Source organism: Dreissena polymorpha, chromosome 3 (genome assembly GCF_020536995.1).
Source record: "Dreissena polymorpha isolate Duluth1 chromosome 3, UMN_Dpol_1.0, whole genome shotgun sequence".
Taxonomy (NCBI): domain Eukaryota; kingdom Metazoa; phylum Mollusca; class Bivalvia; order Myida; family Dreissenidae; genus Dreissena; species Dreissena polymorpha.
Window position 1 is genome coordinate 41,106,840 of NC_068357.1, and position 19,205 is coordinate 41,126,044.

General features: G+C 34.2%; 2 protein-coding genes across 4 annotated transcripts in view; both read left to right on the plus strand.

Annotated features, from left to right (window-relative positions):
* Positions 1-3,749: 3,749 nt before the first annotated feature.
* Positions 3,750-11,472, plus strand: LOC127872169 (putative uncharacterized protein DDB_G0282133). The gene is made up of 3 exons (XM_052415501.1): positions 3,750-3,794; positions 6,440-11,063; positions 11,461-11,472. Exons 2-3 carry the CDS (start codon positions 6,498-6,500, stop codon positions 11,470-11,472), a joined length of 4,578 nt encoding a protein of 1,525 aa, XP_052271461.1. The 5' UTR covers positions 3,750-3,794; positions 6,440-6,497.
* LOC127873807 (protein PF3D7_1417600-like) overlaps positions 11,137-19,205 on the plus strand; it is a 107,869-nt gene continuing 99,800 nt past the window's right edge. The window contains exon 1 of one of the 3 annotated variants that reach the window (XR_008046397.1): positions 11,137-18,679. Coding sequence is in view for 2 of the 3 variants with exons in the window: in XM_052417800.1 (XP_052273760.1) it covers positions 16,082-18,676 (2,595 nt within the window). In the remaining variant the exon portion in view is untranslated. The remainder of the gene's footprint in view (positions 18,680-19,205) is intronic. The other 2 variants (XM_052417801.1, XM_052417800.1) reach the window with 2 other exon arrangements.

Below are 19,205 nucleotides of genomic sequence, written 5' to 3' on the forward strand. Positions count from 1 at the left end.
ACCAATAAGCAATAATTTCTCTGTCTTTGCCCTGAATTTTACGGCTACATCAACTGAGGTAGTATTTGTGTGCATGTGTGTTTTTCTGGACCAGCCACCATAACATATAACTGTTATATAGGGATTCCGTCATGAAAATAACCCTTCGCAATTTCTACGCGCCTGTTTTCGGCACCAGACTTTAACATTTCATCCTTTAGTGACGTTGCTCTTGCATGTCACATGTACCTTCTCCACTTGCCATGATTCCCCATACAAATCGCACATTAAGGCCATAAAGTCCATTTCCTTGTATTTTGCTTGTGCAGAGAATGCACTCTGTATTACACCACGCACAAACTGCCAGTAATATTCTAAAAAGGTCACTCATGCAATTTTTTTTATATTTTGAGTCATTGAGCTTTCATTTGAACACAAACGTACATGAATCGTTATAGTCGACATATGTTCCTGCAAACATGCTAAATTTATTATGCGATTACCTGTCCATTCTTTACTGTCTTTTTGTGCGAAAGTTCAAGTATTTTTCCTAAGCTTTAGCAGTCTACTGCTCCACACAGAATTGCATCTAATGCGACGCACCACCAAATTTGTGACACTACCATTTATCATATTCACTATTTGATGCGAACAGGTATGTTTAATTCCCCCAGATTTGTATGTGTGTTTTATCTCACGAAATAAAGATGATTTTTCCTCTTATTCTTTTGCTGATGCGGCTACAGGCTTGATCAAACAACCTGTCTCTTATGCAATACTTTTCCTTCTTAGTAACAGCAATTAATGGAAAATTTTCACATGTAGAAGGTAACAAACGAACATTTTAAAGCAATAAACTAAGTCTTAACATATCACACCGGACACTGTGACCGTATGACGCACAATACTTTTTTCATTTTCATTCTAGTAAATTTACGTTTCGATACACAATTAGACCTACCATGTACATTTGAAGAGATCGAATCCTTTTTTTCCAATAAACGGTTGGTTGACTATTGTTCGTAAACGATATTTAAAGTAGGTCGATAGTAAACTTACCTTGATCGATAACAGGATGCCGCAGTTACACCAATTAAATGTAATTGTCGGCGGAAATTAATCGAATGCCATAGCTTGGAAACCCCGGATTTTCTTACTGAAAAATGAACTTATTCTAACAAAAATATCAATTTAGTTATTTATTATTAATTGATATAAATTTAGGATAATTACGATTGAAGTTCAATAAGACAATAAGAGAGATTCTACTCATAATAAATTTTAACATATTTATATACGTTTTTGCATAAAATAAAAACAACAACAACAACCACATTTAATCATAGTCATGAGTAAGTGTTGTATTCTCTATTCTCAAAATACGATAAAATCCCCATTCAACATTACCAACAAAAACATCATCTTTATCAACAGCATTATCATCAGTAAATTCGTTCTATATAAGTGTGTTTGTTTGTATGTTTTTGTCTGTATTTGCAAACAAAATACATTATGAAGTATTATGTACATGCAAAATGGGTGTTTGTATTTGACCGGAATTTAAACATACATGCATAAAACAATTCTTCTGTACATTAGAGTAGGATCAGCTGTGTAGGATGAGCAGGTTGTAATCTTTGTCTGCATTTTCTCGTGATTAGAAGCATCTTTTTTGCCTCAGATGACACTTGATGACATTCAAAACCTCCACTTTATTGTCTTGTGGTTATTTTTTGTACAGAACTACAAAATTGCATTGTACAATAACTATTAATGTTTTTATCATGTGTGTACTGCTGCCGACATGTTTTGTGTACATGTACTTTAGTGCATGCTTCAATTACAAGATCATCCTTCCGCTTCACACTAGCCTCATTTATTCCTTTCACTCCCTTCTACTGAATAGCAACCCATTTATTTTTGGAAATCTAAATCTCCTTCCTGTATATTGGACATAACTCTTGTCTACATGTGTTCGCACTCATTATTAACTTATTTTGAGAAAAAGACAACAATCACTTGTTTAAAGCACTGAACAAAAATCTGCGATGAACACAGAATGGGTTCAATATACTGGCATGTTTTACACAACCTTTAAAAAATATGATGCAATAGATTAACACACGTAGGTCGGATATGTTTGGTCAATGGTGGTTCGTGTTTATATTTTGTTTTTGTTTTTTAAATGACACTTGAGCTTCAATATCGAAAAAAATCTTGGGATTAATATTTGAAAAAGCATTTAAAAATATTTCATATAAAATTACGAGAAAATAATAACACATTTGAGTCAATAGGAGCACTTTCGGTCATTGTGTTAGCGGTCATTTGGACGCCATGTAGGATTTCTCTGTTACGTAATAGATTCACATATTTTTTTAATTATCTAAATGTGTTCGTTGACCCCCGAAACCTAAGTATAGACACCACAACAGTGAAATTTGAGAGGATATATACATAGTTATCATCATTAATAGGTTTTGGCGGCCATCTTGGACAACATCATGAAAAAACTACATTCGGGTGGTCATAAAGGACATTCTACCCTACCACAATCAGTTAAGATACCTTTTGTAGCAATTTTGTGAGGTTCGGTGGTATTTTGTCATATAATAACCCGACTTACATACACACAAGGAATCGTGATTCTCTGCTTACATTTGGTAGGCGAAATAATGTATGAGATTATGAACGGTATAATACATGTATGTATTTTCGCAGAAATATTGTGTTTTATTGCAACTAATACAGTGGTCAAAAACAAAATAATGAAAATATTGACTATTTTTTGTCTGAAAACGGATCGTTTAAGACTTTTATCATATTAAAGTCTTTGCAACTGAGTCAATATTTCGTTTGGATTTTTACGTTTACTTTGGTGCAATCAAACGTCAAAATAATTGACATTTGTGCGCATGCGAAGATGCGTATTGTAAACTACAACTGTGTGTGTCTTGACGCTGTACAGGAATGTGTTTTTCCAAACATATGTTCCAAAGCCTTTAAATGAAGCATAACTTCGATATGTCCACTGAGAGATTATTTCATTAAATCTATGCTTCTAGTTTCCACGGTGCAGCCTTCCTTCAAATGAATAATCAATGAAAAAAATAATTCGACCTAGGTGCAATGTATTATCTGTTATATTCTATAAAACCACTTTAATAACAATAACAAAGGTCTTTAATGTAAACACAACTCAAAAGTGAACAATAATTGAGTAGAGATGAAACTATAGTAATGCTTGTAGAAAACATTTTATTACAACATCATGGTCGCACAAATACTTCCATTGAATATTATTTTTATTCAATGAGTTTAATAACAACATGAAATTGTCTAACGCAAACTAATATTGTCGAAGTTATAACTATTGATATAAAATATGTCCATCACAACTTAGCAAAACTAAACAATATGCATACCAAACGTTTTAAAAATAAACGTATGCATGAACAAATTGTGTGTGCCTGAAATTACAACGCAGTTCTGGTAATGCTTCAGATGATAAATATAATAAGACTGATGATAAGTCGTTTCTAATTGCATTTTAATGGAGTAAAGCAAATGTGTTGTGTTAGTTCCGGCGTGCAAACGGTCAGCCCGTTTTTCATTAAGAAGCATCCCACGGATGGCTGGCTTGGCATTATGATAATCCCTCTCTATACGGCAAATACTAAGCTTGTCGCTGAAACCAGCATCTGTCAAACGGCTTAGGGTGATATCATTTTGGGAGGTATATAAGTATTCACCAAACCTGATCCTTCACTGAGTCCGCGGTGTTTGATAGTGCGGGCCGTCACATTTGGAATTCAGTAAGTCTAATTTATTTCAACTTAGTGCGCATTAATATTTTAGTATTTAGTAAATATTCATTGGGCATTTGTTTCTTTAACTGATTTGGATTGTTTCTGAGTAGATTGAGGATATTGTTGGCTTTGACATAATGTAATTTGTAGTTACGCATTTTGTTTATAAAAAACGTTAGTGTCAGTATCTTTTATTATTTTATATTTTAACTTAGAAATGCATGACGCAAACTAGAGTTGACATTTGTATATTTTTAGACAAAACACATTTTAGTAAAATAAATAAATAAATATAACATACGTTATTTACTTGGAACACTCAAGCAGTAGTTTTAAAATGCACTAATAACGTAATAGATAAATGGAAAAAAGTGATTTAAATTGATAAAGAAAATATATTAAGTTAATTTAAACACTTCAAGTTAATATTTTAACCACAGTTCGAATATTTGAAATAGTCTTCTTTGTAATACAATTTATGTATAGAGCTATCCACATAAACACTTTTCAATAATGGGCTTTGTTGTGACATATGCATTTATTATCTGATATTAAGATATATCTCAGAAATCATCCATTTTGTTGCTTAAAGTTAAGTTTGATAATCTCATATTTTGCTTTACTTTCTACGTGAAAAGAAATTTACTTAAGTAGAAATACTTTCGGATGAGCCGTTTCTCGGTAAATTAAAAGCAATCGTGAGTTTTAATTAATATAAAGTCTACACTTCGAGGAAAAAAGCCAGAAGTGATTACTTTTCACGCATCGGAATATTGTTGTTTATTTACTTTTTAGCAATACATGTATACTTTCAAAAAATAACACATACATGAGTAATTATGAAAACTTTATTAAATAATGTCGGAACTACTCATTTAAATTGTTTAAATGTAATTTAACAGCGCACATTTTGCGAGTGTTGGTATAATTTAAATGCGAATTCAATGGCATTAATGATTACACGATTTGTGGTAACAGTCCATTAAGGTGGTAAATACAATTATTTCTTAACTATTTGAAGACGAATCGACACTATCAATATGTTTTAATTTCGCACGTTAAATACTGTATTAAATTTAGTAAACCTAACTTTATTAGTCGACATTTAATCATTTCACTATTAACCTTTCTGTTTTTGCCAATAATATCCATTGTTTTAACACTCAAACGCTGTCAAATGTATTCGCTTCTACTTAAACGTTTTAGTCAGCACAGCTATTCGATACGCTTCGGCAGTTATCATTAAACCGCATAAGAAAATTTACTTTTATAAAATACTTCGTAAGTTGTATTTGTATTTAACGAGTAATACGCAGAAAAAGGTCATGCAATAAATGAAATGTTACACTGGTATGCTTTTCTGGAAACTTCAGTATCGTTAGCTGTGTAAGTGGCTAGATACACATTCTAAGAAAACCATATTTCAAAAATGGTACATATGTAGTGTAATACTAAATGATTTTTTTCCCAATATTATCATTGTGAATGCCAACACCATATACATTTGTAAACAAACAGAAACGCGACTATCATCGTAAGCTATGATGTAGTTTTTTTTACATCACTGGGGAAAACAATATATGTTTAAAACAGAGTTGTCACAACTGTTTGTCAAAACTAGACTGGGCATAATTATGTTGAATATTTAGAAAAATAACATTATATACAGTCCAGTATGATTTGTGTCTGTAGACAAAATAAGAAAGTAGCTTTTCGACTAACTATCCAACGTAAAGAGAAGTCAAGAGTCTGAGTGAAGCATAGTAGAATATTGTTCTTATTTCCTTGTCGTTCTAAAGTGTGGCTGTGAACACTATCGTATGAAATTTCCTTCTCATTGGAACTTCAAATATTATGTTCAATCATGGATACACAACGAAACCAATTTCTCAAATATACGTTAAATTCATGTATAATTAAATATTATTTTATTCATTGATACACAGCGTAATATAGAAAAATGTCTTTCAGATACGGTCATTTAAAGCACCATTAAATATTTAACTGGTCAAATTTTATATTTTCCTACGAGTTATTATCCTATTTGCATCAATGTAAAAATAAAGTTTATTGAACATGATGTTTTATTTCAAGTTATTTTAAATCAATTTAATCACTGTGCGCGTGCTATTTTCCAGATATGAAAGGCAAGATTGTACCCAAGGTTGCTTAAAAAGCTTCAAACACATATAAGTATATTAAAAACAAATTAAAACTATCACACTTGGGTTGTTAAATTCATACTACGCGTAGTAGCACTAATGCTTTTTTATTGGTCGGTATTTCGTTCGTTTATATTAGGTAAAGTACAATAAGTAATCATATTTTAATACACACTTTCGTATGGATGGCAGCGGTTATATACTTTCATGTTTTATCGTTGTGAATATTAACCGACATCCTTCTGTTTTACTAAAATATAAATATTGATGAAAAATGTTTTATAATTATTACTGACCGTAGATTTAGTCGATACTATACTGGATATTTTGAAAGTAGAAAATTGGATAAGTTACACGTAACTGCTTAAACTATCATGCTAAAATGTGCAGAAAAAAAAGTTGTATATAACCTTAAAAAATCTAAGCATGCTTTTTAAATGTGGCTTTGAAAACGCAAAACAGAACGAAACGCAGACATTTTATTTTCAGATACAAATTTTGAATAGAATCCCAAACCATATCGCGGGTACATCAAAGTTTATCCAACATGGGTGGCCATCTTCTCGCGCTGCTTTTTGCAGTGCCTCTTGTCATGGCAGATTTGTACGCTCCGAATACTTACCCAAACATGGGCAGTAAAGGGACCTCCTCTGGTAGCACTAGCGTGAACAATGCGTATTCTAAACAAGCAACCGGTAGCACGAGTGTGAACTCAAACTCGTACCAAGCGTCATCAACTTCAACAAGTTTTGATCAAATGCTGCCTCTTCTGACGAACATAGACACGCGAATAAACTCGTTTGCCTCAATAAGCGAACAATTCGCGTCGTTCAGTGCCCAGATGAACAAGATCAGCATATTTGAGACAAAGATTACTCAAATGCAAGAAAGACTTGATCGTCTGGGAATACTAGATACGATCATGAGCAAATTTACAACCTTGGACAATCAAATAAGTAAATTTGCATCTTTTGAAAACCAAATTGGTTCGCTATCAAAGTTGTTGCCATCACTCGATAAATCCATCAACGACAGATTTGTAAATATAGAAGGCAATTTTAACAATTTGTTTCCCCAAATTAAAACCATGGGTACTCAAGTAAACACCATCTCTGTTTTGCAAAAGAATGTTGATAGCCTTTTGGGACTTGTTCCGCAAATTGCGTCTATGGGAAAAGGATTGTCAGTTTTGTCTGATCTTGGTACTCAATTCACCAGCATGCAAACCATTGTTAATCAGCTGACCACTCAGGTGCAGAGCGTGGTAACAATTAGCCAGACAACAAGCCAAAACCAGAAGATCATTATTGACGACAAGAACACATTATACGATAGAATTGGGAGATTGGAAACCAGATTCAATTCTTCCGATGTTTACCTTAATAAGGTTCTGGGTTTGAACGACCAATTTAAACAGATGTCTACTCAAGTCGTAAATATTGTGCAGTCCACCACTCAATCTCAGACGACAGTCACAACCAATATCAATAACCTGCTGGGAAAAGTAACGCAGTTAGAAGGTTTATTTAATACAACGCAGACGAATAGCCAAAATAGATACGGAAAAGATCTAGATTATCTGAAGGACAAAGTTGCTCACCTGGTTACACTTGAAGACCACGTGTACGCTCTTACGAACGTGGAATCCAAAATACAGTCCAATATTAATGACATCACTATACAGATAACTAACATTCAAAATAACATTAAGACAATATCGACCAATGACCAGAAGAATTGCTCAAATATGGCACAACAGATAGTAACTATTAGCAATTACCAAAACAACATGCAGACCCAAATTGACAAAATATTTGGCGTCCAGCAAAACATATTCGGTCTTGTAGGGGATCTTGGAGGCAGATTCAACACCAGTTTTGTAAGTTTTAACAACCTAACAAACAAGGTCACAAGTATTGAGGCTAAGCTGACCAGTATATCGCATGAACTCGATAATATTGAAGGCGATATGGATTTGATTATTGTTAACATAACGAATATTCAACGTCTCAGCGTAGCATTTGGAACCAGCCAGACGAGTTTTACTAAAACACAAGAACAAATTATAGCCGAACAAAGCAAACTTTTCGGTATTCTGGGCAGTCTCTCTGGCAATCAGTCTTCAACTACGGTCAGCATCACCAGCTTATCTACAAAGTTTAATGACATGCAAAAGGTCGTCACTGGTATCAATGGTTTTGTTGTCGACTTCGGCAAAACTATTCAGGGCCAGGCAACAAACATCAACAACATAGATGTACGAATGAATGCTGTGACGAACATCGTCAACACTGTCATAAACAACGTGACCGTTATATCACAGAATATCCAGAAAATTGGTGTAAATATAAACAGTGTATTGGTTAACATTACAGACATTGATGTTCGGGTTAACAATATTGGCGTAAATCAGACAACCATACATACAGACAATCTGAATTTGTTTAAGCTGATTTCTACAATCGATGGCAGATTCCAGACAACTGATCAAAGTCTTGTCTTCTTTAAGGATAAGATAAGCGGGATCGAATCTGGTTTTGGAGGGTTCAGGCAAAATTTCAACTCATTTAACGTCACCCTTAATCAGGTTATAACAAACGTCAATAATGTTAATGTGAATATAAACAGCGTGTCTGTTGAAGTGAACAATTTGAAGACAAACTTCGGCAATATTTCAGGAAGCGTAAACAATTTGGGAGTGAACGTAAACAATATTGGAACATCGGTTGTCAATTTACAGAACAACGTTAACGTGCTTATAGTAAATATTACGAACATAAACTCACGAGTAGGTCAGATTATCGTTAACCAAACTACCATTCAGACAAGCCAGAACCAGATAGTATCAGTTATAAACTCAATCAATAGTCAGGTATCTGTTACTGGTGAAGGTCTTACGGTTGTTACAAGGAAGGTCGTGGATATCGACGGAATCATTGGAAAGTTGGGACTTGGATTACAAACTATTCAGAGCAACGTCAATAACGTTACAGTACAATTCAATAATGTACAGGGTAATTTGAACACCGTTACAACAGTTGTAAATAACCTTCAAGTTAACATGAATACTATTATGGTAAACATAACGGATATTGATAATAGACTTGGATTCTTTGGACAGAATCAATCGTCTCTGCAGGTCAATCAAAACCAGCTATTTGACAACCTTCTAGGGCTTGGAAGGCAAATTAACACCACCAATGTTAATTTCAATGCAATTACAACACAGATGACGAAAATCGAGACAAATGTCAATGTTGTTGCCAAGGATGTTAGCAATGTACAAGTAATTGTACAAACTGTATCAAATAATATTAACATCATCAACAACAACATTACCGTTTTGTCAGGAGGGCTTACAAAGTTTGGCGGTGTAGTCACTGGTCTTTCAACTGACTTCGGTAACTTTGGAAGTGTCTTCAGAGATGTATCTGGCAGGGTGATAAACATCGAAAACAACTTAAACGTATTGATGGTAAATGTTACTAACATTGACGTGCGAATGAATGTTTTCGGAATTAATCAGACCACCGTTATTCAAAATGAACAGAAAATATTCAGCGTATTGAACAACGCCTTACAAAATATTCAGACAACTGATTCTAACCTCGGTGCCTTGTCTCAACAAGTTCTCGCCTTCAATGGCAACTTCAACAATATATCAAGCCTCGTTACTGGACTTGGATCAAATTTTAACGCAATATCTGGTTCTGTTGGTTCGTTCAACGATAGGCTCAATGTTATGTCTACAAACATTGTCAATATACAGCAGAATTTTGCAGTCGTCATCAACAACATCACAAATATCAATGTCTTCGTAGCGAATATTAATGCAAACCAATCAGTCTTGCAGACCAATCAAGGAAATATTTTGGGTACAATCAGTAATCTGCTAGGTAGATTTGAAATAACAGATTCTAGTATTACTTCTATTTCAAATGATATAACAAACATAAATTTGAATGTGAACAGTTTGACGCAAAATTTCAACGTAGTCCAAAGCAACGTTGTACAAGTAGAAAATAATATTAACAACCTTGGAGGTAACCTAACCGTTGCCATATCTACTGTAACGAACATTGTGAATGATATAGATATATTGAATGTAAACCTTGGAAAACTGGGCGGTGTTGTTTCGGTCATTGGAAACAATCAAAGTACACTAGAAGTCGGCAATCGTGATCTCATGGCACAAATTGTACTGCTTTCAAGGTCCCTCTCATCTACAACTGGACAGATAACCGCTATCACACAAACAATAAACAGTTTGAGTAATAATGTCACAGTCATTTCAAACAATGTTAACAACATTGATGTGGATGTGAATGATTTATCTGGCCGATTTGGCAATTTCCAAACGGATTTTACTGGTTTATCTGGAAACTTTGCAACTATGCAAACAAACATTAACAATATAAACTTAAATATTAACAATGTTAACGGCAACATTGGAAATTTATCTGTGACAGTCAACAACATTCAGACAAATATTAACGTGATGATGGTAAATATAACGAATGTGGATGCACGTGTTACCGTTATTGCACAAGGTCAATCGTCCTTTACAAATGTCCAGGGATCTTTACTTCAAAACGTCTCATCGGTTCTCAACAGATTAAATGTTGGAGATGACAATGTTAGGGGACTTACAGATTTGGTTCGTGGTTTTGGAACAAGCCTTAACCGTGTCACGACAGATATTGATAACGTGCAGAGTATAGTGAACAACGTTACGAATGTTGTTAGCGGAATTGAAGATTCGGTTGTGACTATTACTACTAACATTGTGAACATTCAACAAACGGTCAACATCGTACAAACCACAATAACAGATATTGATGTTAACTTGAATTTAGTCATGGTTAATATTACCAATATAGATCAGAGAGTAACGATTATTATAAATAACCAGACATCAATTCAGAACAATGTTGTTTCACTGGACAATGACTTTATATCAATACGTGATGTTGTACGTGTAACTAGTGGAAGCGTAAACAATCTGACACGAATTGTAGATGGCATTGGTGTTAACGTCAACAGCTTAACAACAAATGTGGATAATATTCAAGTAAATATCAACGGAGTTTCGGGAGACATGAATGACATTCGAGTAAGTGTAGTAGACATAACAAATATCGTAAACAACATTGTTGTTAATGTTAATAATATCAACATTACTGTTAACAATATTGAAAATGACGTTAATGTGATGATGGTTAATATAACCAATATAAACGTAAATGTAATCGGCCTCGGAAGCAACCAATCTTCTTTGGCGAACTTGCAAACCAATTTGATAATCAAGGTAAACAATATCGGAAGCCAATTAGTGGTTACAAGCAGTAATGTCACCTCATTATCAGGGCAGGTGGCAAGTGTACTTCAGAATATAAATGTTATTAATAATAACATTAATACGGTGCAAGTTGATATTGACAACATAAATCTAAACGTTACGAATATAAATAATCAGTTCAGCCAGGTAACGAATGTTGTCAACATTATAGAGAATGAGCTAAATGTCATTATGGTCAACATAACAAATATTGATGTCCGACTCGGATCGTTTGGTGGAAACATAACGTCAGTTGGGCTCTCGCAACCAAAATATCTTTGACATCCTTAACACGTTCTCAAATGTAATTGACCTCACACAGACAAGTGTTACAAACATTACCAGGCTTGTTACAGGAATCGGTGCTAATGTCGACAATTTAACCATTGTGGTTGACACGTTGGAAGTGAATTTCAATACGATGATAAATAACGTGAATGTCATTCAAAATAACTTGAACAACGTTTCAGGAAGTGTTGTTAATGTTATAAATACAATAAATGATATAGACGTAACAGTCAATAATATTGGAGGAGACTTAATAAATGTTACGTCAATTGTGAATAACATTCAAGTGAATATCGTTTCCATCACGAACAATATTAATGATATTGACATAAACATTGTTAATTTGAATTCAAACCAGACCATCATCGCCCAAAACCAAAATATCTTTAACAGTACTGTGAATAACCTTTTCACAGTAGTAAATAACGCTCAAACGAACATCAATTCTGTATCACAGAACGTTCAAGATTTCGGCGTTAATTTCAATGGCCTGTCAACAGTGGTAACAAATATCAACAGGGATTTAACAGGTCTATCATCGGTAGTTAACAACATCCAAGTTGTTCAAAATAACATTGTTGTCGATGTCGATAATGTAGTGAACAGCATCAGTAACGTTACAGTGGTAGTAAACAACATACAAAATAACGTGCAGAATATACTTGTGAACATTACAAATATTGACGTCACAGTGAATTCTATTATTCTGAACCAGACAGTCATAGTGAACAACCAAGGAAATATATTCGGAGTTCTAGACGGGCTTGGAAACCAACTGACCACTACAACTGGAAACGTAAACAGCTTAAGAGATCTTGTATTCCAAATAAACGTAAATGTAACTAGTATTTCCGGTGATGTAACCAATATTGGTGGACAAGTAACAAATATAACGGTAGACATCGACAATATTATTGTAAATATCAATTCCGTTTCAGTAAATATCAACAATATTGAAGGTGATCTTAATTTGCTCTTTGTCAATATTACCAATATCAATAACGCGGTTACAGTTATAGGTACAAATAACAGCAATTTATTCGCCCTCACTGACACATTGAGTAACAGATTAACAAGCGTAACTGGACAATTAACAAGCGCTACTTCCGATATTGTAGTAATTTCACAGACAGTACAAAACATCCAGGTGAATGTGAATAACTTGACAAACAACGTTTATAATATTAATGGAAATCTGAACAACCTCACGTTTGTGGTGAACGATATCGATGTCACACAAAATACAATGGTCGGCGATTTCAACACCTTTGTGCAAAATATAAATAACGTTACGAATATTGTAAACAATATTCAAAATAATGTAAACAATATGGTTGTCAACATCACCAACATCGATTCAACCATTGGAGCTGTAGTTGTTAACCAAACAAATCTGCAGAATAACCAGTTGAACATCGTTGGTCTACTGGGATCAGTCGGAGACAGATTATCAATTGTTAATTCTAATATTAATGTCATAAACTTAAATTTGACAAATATTCAAGGAAACATAAATGATCTTTCGGGTGGATTTGGTGGCCTTAGAGGTGACGTGAATGTAATATCAGGTACAGTTAACAATGTTGTTACAAATCTTAACAACGTGACCGTTATTATGAACAATATTGAATCCGAGCTTAACTTCGTGATGGTCAACGTGACAGATATTGATACAAGAATTGGAGGCATAGGAACGGACCAAACTGCATTGCAACAAAACATTATCACAATCGGAAATTTCCTGCAAACGTTTGGAAACCGACTGAATAGTTCTGATCTTAACTTATTTAATCTTTCGCAGACAGTTATAGCTATATCTCAGAATGTTAATCAAATCAACGTTAATCTACAAAATGTTGAAGGAGACGTAAATGTTTTGACAACCAACATCAACAACATCGTCGTCGATCTTGGTGGCGTCTCTGGAGATGTAGATAATTTGACGATTAACGTCAATGCAGTCACAAATCAAGTGACAAATATTGCAAACAATATAAACATTTTGATGGTTAATATTACCAACATCAATAGCAACGTCGGTGACATAATCGTCAATCAGACGCAGCTTCAGCAAGCACAAAATCAATTGGGAGGCGCTCTGAACATTGTAAATCAGAATGTGAACAATGTGTCGAATACTGTAAATGTCATTTCAACTACAATAAACAATATACAGATTAATATAAACAACATAACTAACAATGTATTTAATGTTGAAGGAAATGTCAACAATTTAACTGTCGTTGTGAGTAATATTCAGGTCAATCAAAACAACTTGGTTACTGGATTCAATCGTTTTGGTACGAATGTGGACAACTTGTCTGTTACAGTAAATGCCATTCAGAGCGATATCGGCACATTAATCGTTAATGTAACAAACATTGATGTTACCGTGGGGAGCATTTTATTCAACCAAACTAACCTCCAAAATAACCAGGTCAATATTGTTAATGTTGTAAGTGGAATAAATAACCAAGTGAACAACACAGTTGGTCAGCTGAATTTCTTGAACAACGCTTTCACTAATTTTAATACCAACATAACAGGAATAACCAGCATTATCAACAGACAAGGAGGCGATATTTCAAGCTTGATTGTGCAAGTCAATCAGATTGAAGTTAATGTCAATTCAGTTTCGGTTACAGTGAATAACATAGATAATGACGTGAACATTGTAATGCTGAACGTAACCAACATTGGAAATGCAATCGGTGTGTTGAATGTGAACCAGACTACCTTACAACAGGACACGCAAGTTATTACGAATACTATTACCAACATTCAAAATCAAATAAATGCAGTGAATTCCAATGTCGTAAATGTGGTCAACACGATCACTGACATTGATGTGAATGTTAACACTGTAACTAACAATGTGAACAATATCCAAGTGAATTTGAATAATATCACCAATATTGTCAACAACATTCAAGTGATTCAAAACAATATGACTGTTGTTTTCAATGACTTTGGAAACGATTTAGACAGTCTATCGATTACCGTTAACAACGTCATAAACGACATTGATATAGTTATGGTAAATATTACAAATATTGGTTCAGGTGTGTCAACTGTTTTGGCAAATCAGACGGTGATACAAAACAACCAAAATAATATTGTCAATTTGGTTAACAATTTGGGAGGTCAGCTTAACTTCACTGGTGGTAATCTTGGATCCCTTACTCAACTCGTTAATGACATTAATGTTATTGTAAACCAAATAACTGTCAATGTGAACAACATAAATGGAGACATCGGTAACCTGACCGTGGTAGTCAACAATGTCCAGAACACCGTCAATAACTATAATGTAGCCATTACCAATATCCAGAACGACATTGATATCGTAATGGTAAACGTTACCAACATCAACGGTGCGATAGGAGTATTTAACAATGACTTGCCATCTGCATTTGGAGGTCAGAGCAACATATTTGGTATTTTGAATTTCTTAGGAGTGCAGGTTAATGCTACCAATTCTAATGTTAACGTAATTGTGAACGATGTCAACGTTATACAGCAAAACATCGTGAACGTAACATTTGATATCACAAACGTATTCAATAATGTGAACAGTGTTTCTAGCCAAGTCGGCAACATAGTAAACAATGTCAATGGCCTGTCAACGAATTTCGGAAACTTCCAACAGAACTTCAATATTGCGGTAGTCAACATAACTAATATAAACCAAATAGTAAACACTATTGGCACGCAAATAAACAATATTGAAGTGAATATGGACTTAGTTATGGTAAACATTACCATTATAGGAGGTATAATTAACAACATCAACAACAACCAGACAATTCTTTTTGACAACGAAGCCAACATATTTAATAATCTAAATACTATTGGCAGCCAGATTAGCGATACAACTCAGTCTATAGGGAACTTTAATCAGATTGTAAATAATATTGGTGGAAACCTTAATAATCTTACTGTTATCGTCAATAATTTCCAACAAAATATAAATCAGGTAACTGGCAATGTAAACACTATTCAAACTGACATAGTAAATATAAATAACAATTTCAATATTGTTAACTCAAATTTGAACAACGTTAGTCTACAGGTGAACAACATTTTTGTTGACATGGATTTACTCATGGTAAATATTACAAACATAAACGGTAACATCGGAAACGTAATTGCCAATCAGACTATTATCCTACAAGGCTTAGAAAATACCAATGTTAATATTGGAAATATAGTTAATGTGATTGGTGTTACACAAAATAACGTGAACTTCCTAAATAACTCGGTTACAGCTATTGGCGTTAATGTTAACGGCATAAACTCAAACATCGGAGACATCAATGTGAATGTTAACTCACTAACGACAAACGTCAATAATGTCATCAATAATGTTAATGTTATTCAAAACAATATTAACAACATCAACGTAACAGTTAGCAGATATATCGGGCGACGTTAATAACTTGAACGTCAATGTGAATGCTATATCAGTCCAGGTAACTAACATTGAAGTTGATCTTAATGTTGTAATGGTTAATGTTACAAATATTTCAACTTCAATTACATCAATTATTGTTAATCAAACGTCGATTGTTCAGAATCAACAGAATATCTTTGTTGCATTGACAAATATAGAAAACAGAGTAAACATGACACAAATAAATGTTGTAGAGATAACTCAAACGATCAATGACATTGACGTTACTATAAACAACATTACTGTTGAAGTTAATAACATCGACAACAGCGTAACAAACATTAACACTCAAATATCTAATATTCAAGTTAATGTCGTAAACCTTACTACGGTTGTTAATACCGTCGTCAATGATATCGACATAATAAACGTTAACATAAACAACATTCAGGTAACCATGACTACAATAATGGTTAACATAACTGAAATTGATGTTAATATTGCGACAATAGTAAACAATCAGACAAATATTGAAAATACACAAGTGAACATATACAACACACTCAATAATCTTACCAATATTGTGCAAAATAACAGCAATAATATTATAAATATCAATCAACAAATCACTGAAATAGCTGTCAATGTCACAAATGTGGCAGTATCAGTAACAAATATTGCAGTAGAGGTAAACAATATTAATGTCCAAATAGTGAATATTAATATGACTCTTGTTGAAGCAACGACAAATATATTTAACATTCAACAAAATATGATCAATGTCACGAATATTGTAAATGATATCGATGTAAATTTGAATGTTGTCATGGTGAATATAACGAACATCAACACGCAGATAACGAATATCGTTGTGAATCAGACCTCAATCCAAAATAACCAACTTACAATCATGAACACACTGAACGTCGTCGAAACACGTGTGAATAACACTGAGATCAATGTTGTTCAGATAACACAAACCACAACTAATATACAAGTGCAGGTTACCGAAATAACAACTGAAATTACAAATATCTACTTGAATATCAATAATGTCACCAATCAAGTGACGAACGTGCAGACCACATTAGTAAACGTGACCCAACAACAGATTTCTAATACGAACATACTCAACAACATGACCGTTCAAGTCACTAACATAGATATTCAACTTAATCAAGTGAATGTAAATGTTAACAACATATCTGTGTTTGTAAATCAAGTGTCCGTCACGGTGATAAATATCGAAACGGAATTGAACATTGTTATGAGTAATGTGACTCAGATTGAACACAAGATAATCAGTGTAGGAGCTACCACTGAGGAGCTACAGAGACACGAGGACATCATGATTGAAAACTTCATGTTGTTGTCTGTCAACATCACGAACATCAATATTGCGGTGTTCAATTTGACAAATGTCGTCAACGTTGTTGATCTAAATGTTAAAGGTACAACAGGTGAAATAAACGGCATTCAGAAAAACATGAACCAAATTAACATCTACATAAAAGATCTGGATTCGGATATCAACGATGTTTCAGGAAACGTTTTCAATATACAGAATAACATCAATATGATTATGGTGAATATCACAGACATCGACGTAAGGATAGGTAATGTAGGAGGCGGCGACCAAGGTTCTCTCGATAGAATTTTTGGAAGCTTTGGTAAATTCGAGGAAAGAATAACTGTTATTACTTCAAATCAGAATGGTATCACTGATCGACTAGGACAAATCGATGTTCGAATTAATAACACCCAAACGGGTATTAAGGAGATCTCAATGAAGGTACACGATATCGAAAACGACATGAACAGCGTGTCAATCAATACGCATCAGCTGGGTGTTAATTTGAACACAGTGTCTACAAAGATAACGAATGTTGAAACGAATGTTAACCTTATTATGGTCAACATAACAAACATCGACATTAAGGTTGGTAGAATAGGTTCCGATCAGGTCACCACAGTCAAGACGCAAGACAGTATCACGAAAAACATCCAGGTGCTCGTTGACAGACAATCACTTATCCAGACCAGCCAAGGAAAAATGTTCGACAGATTAGGTTACATGGATAACAGATTGAATTCCACTCAGGTTAATCTCAACATCATGTCTGGTTCGCTGACCCATATGGAAGGTACAATCGATTCACTTTATCGGAACGTATCAAAAATAAATGGGACCGTTGGACAGGTAGGATCAGGTCAAATTGATTTACAATACATCCAAGAACTGCTCTCACATAAACTAGATGCTTTGGAAGGCGATCAGACGAAGGCATTCAATTCTCAGCAGGAGATACGTGTTCAAATTAAGAACGTTATGGAAGCCGTGAATGGAATTGTAACAACAATTTCAAGCAAAAATGGATCATGCGTGGGAGGTTTAAACTTCAACGACTTCATTGGTAAATATGCAACTAAAGGTCTACAAGAAGATCTAGAAAAGAAACTAGACTACATGTCAGCTGAACAGCGTAAGTCACAAACCGTACAGGATCACATGTCGGTTAGGTTGGATAATGTGTTGAAGGTTCTGGGTGGCGTTGCAACAGGAAACAAATACAGTTCAGATGAGATAGCAACTTTAGTGGGGTCAACCGGAGGGGGCTCTGTTAACACCGGTGGATACAGCAAAGGGACTTATCCGGTTCCATACGGCACGGGAGGAGTCAGTGGATACAAGTCGGGCGGCCGCTAAATGGTAACACATTAATTTTCCACACCATATTTAACCAATTGACGACATACGATGTAATAGGGGATAATTAAAGCACACTATTTTTTAGTTTGTATAGCAAATAGACTCAACAATTATCTATGTAACTCTTCTATCTTATTCGAACAATTTAATTAACAATTAAATTAATACATTTCGTCAAAATGATCACCATAATGTGTGGTTAAATATCACTGTGTTTAAATGATTTTAATGTTGTTTTATTATACTCTCTTTACTATTTGATTAATAACAATGGGAATGGTCGGCCTGGCGTAGTCGATATGTTGTCTGACTTGCGACCAGTAGGTCACGGGGTCGATCACCAATATGGGGGCGTTCTTATGATCTCCCCTCAAGACACCTTGTACTTTTTCTACCCAGGACTCGAACGTTCTGATAGGCCTTAAGCTGTCGATGAAATCGAGCTAAAAATTATTAGGTTTTTATTTAAATAAATTAACATCGGGGATGGTACATTTTTGGACATTATTAGATGTGTATGTTGTTA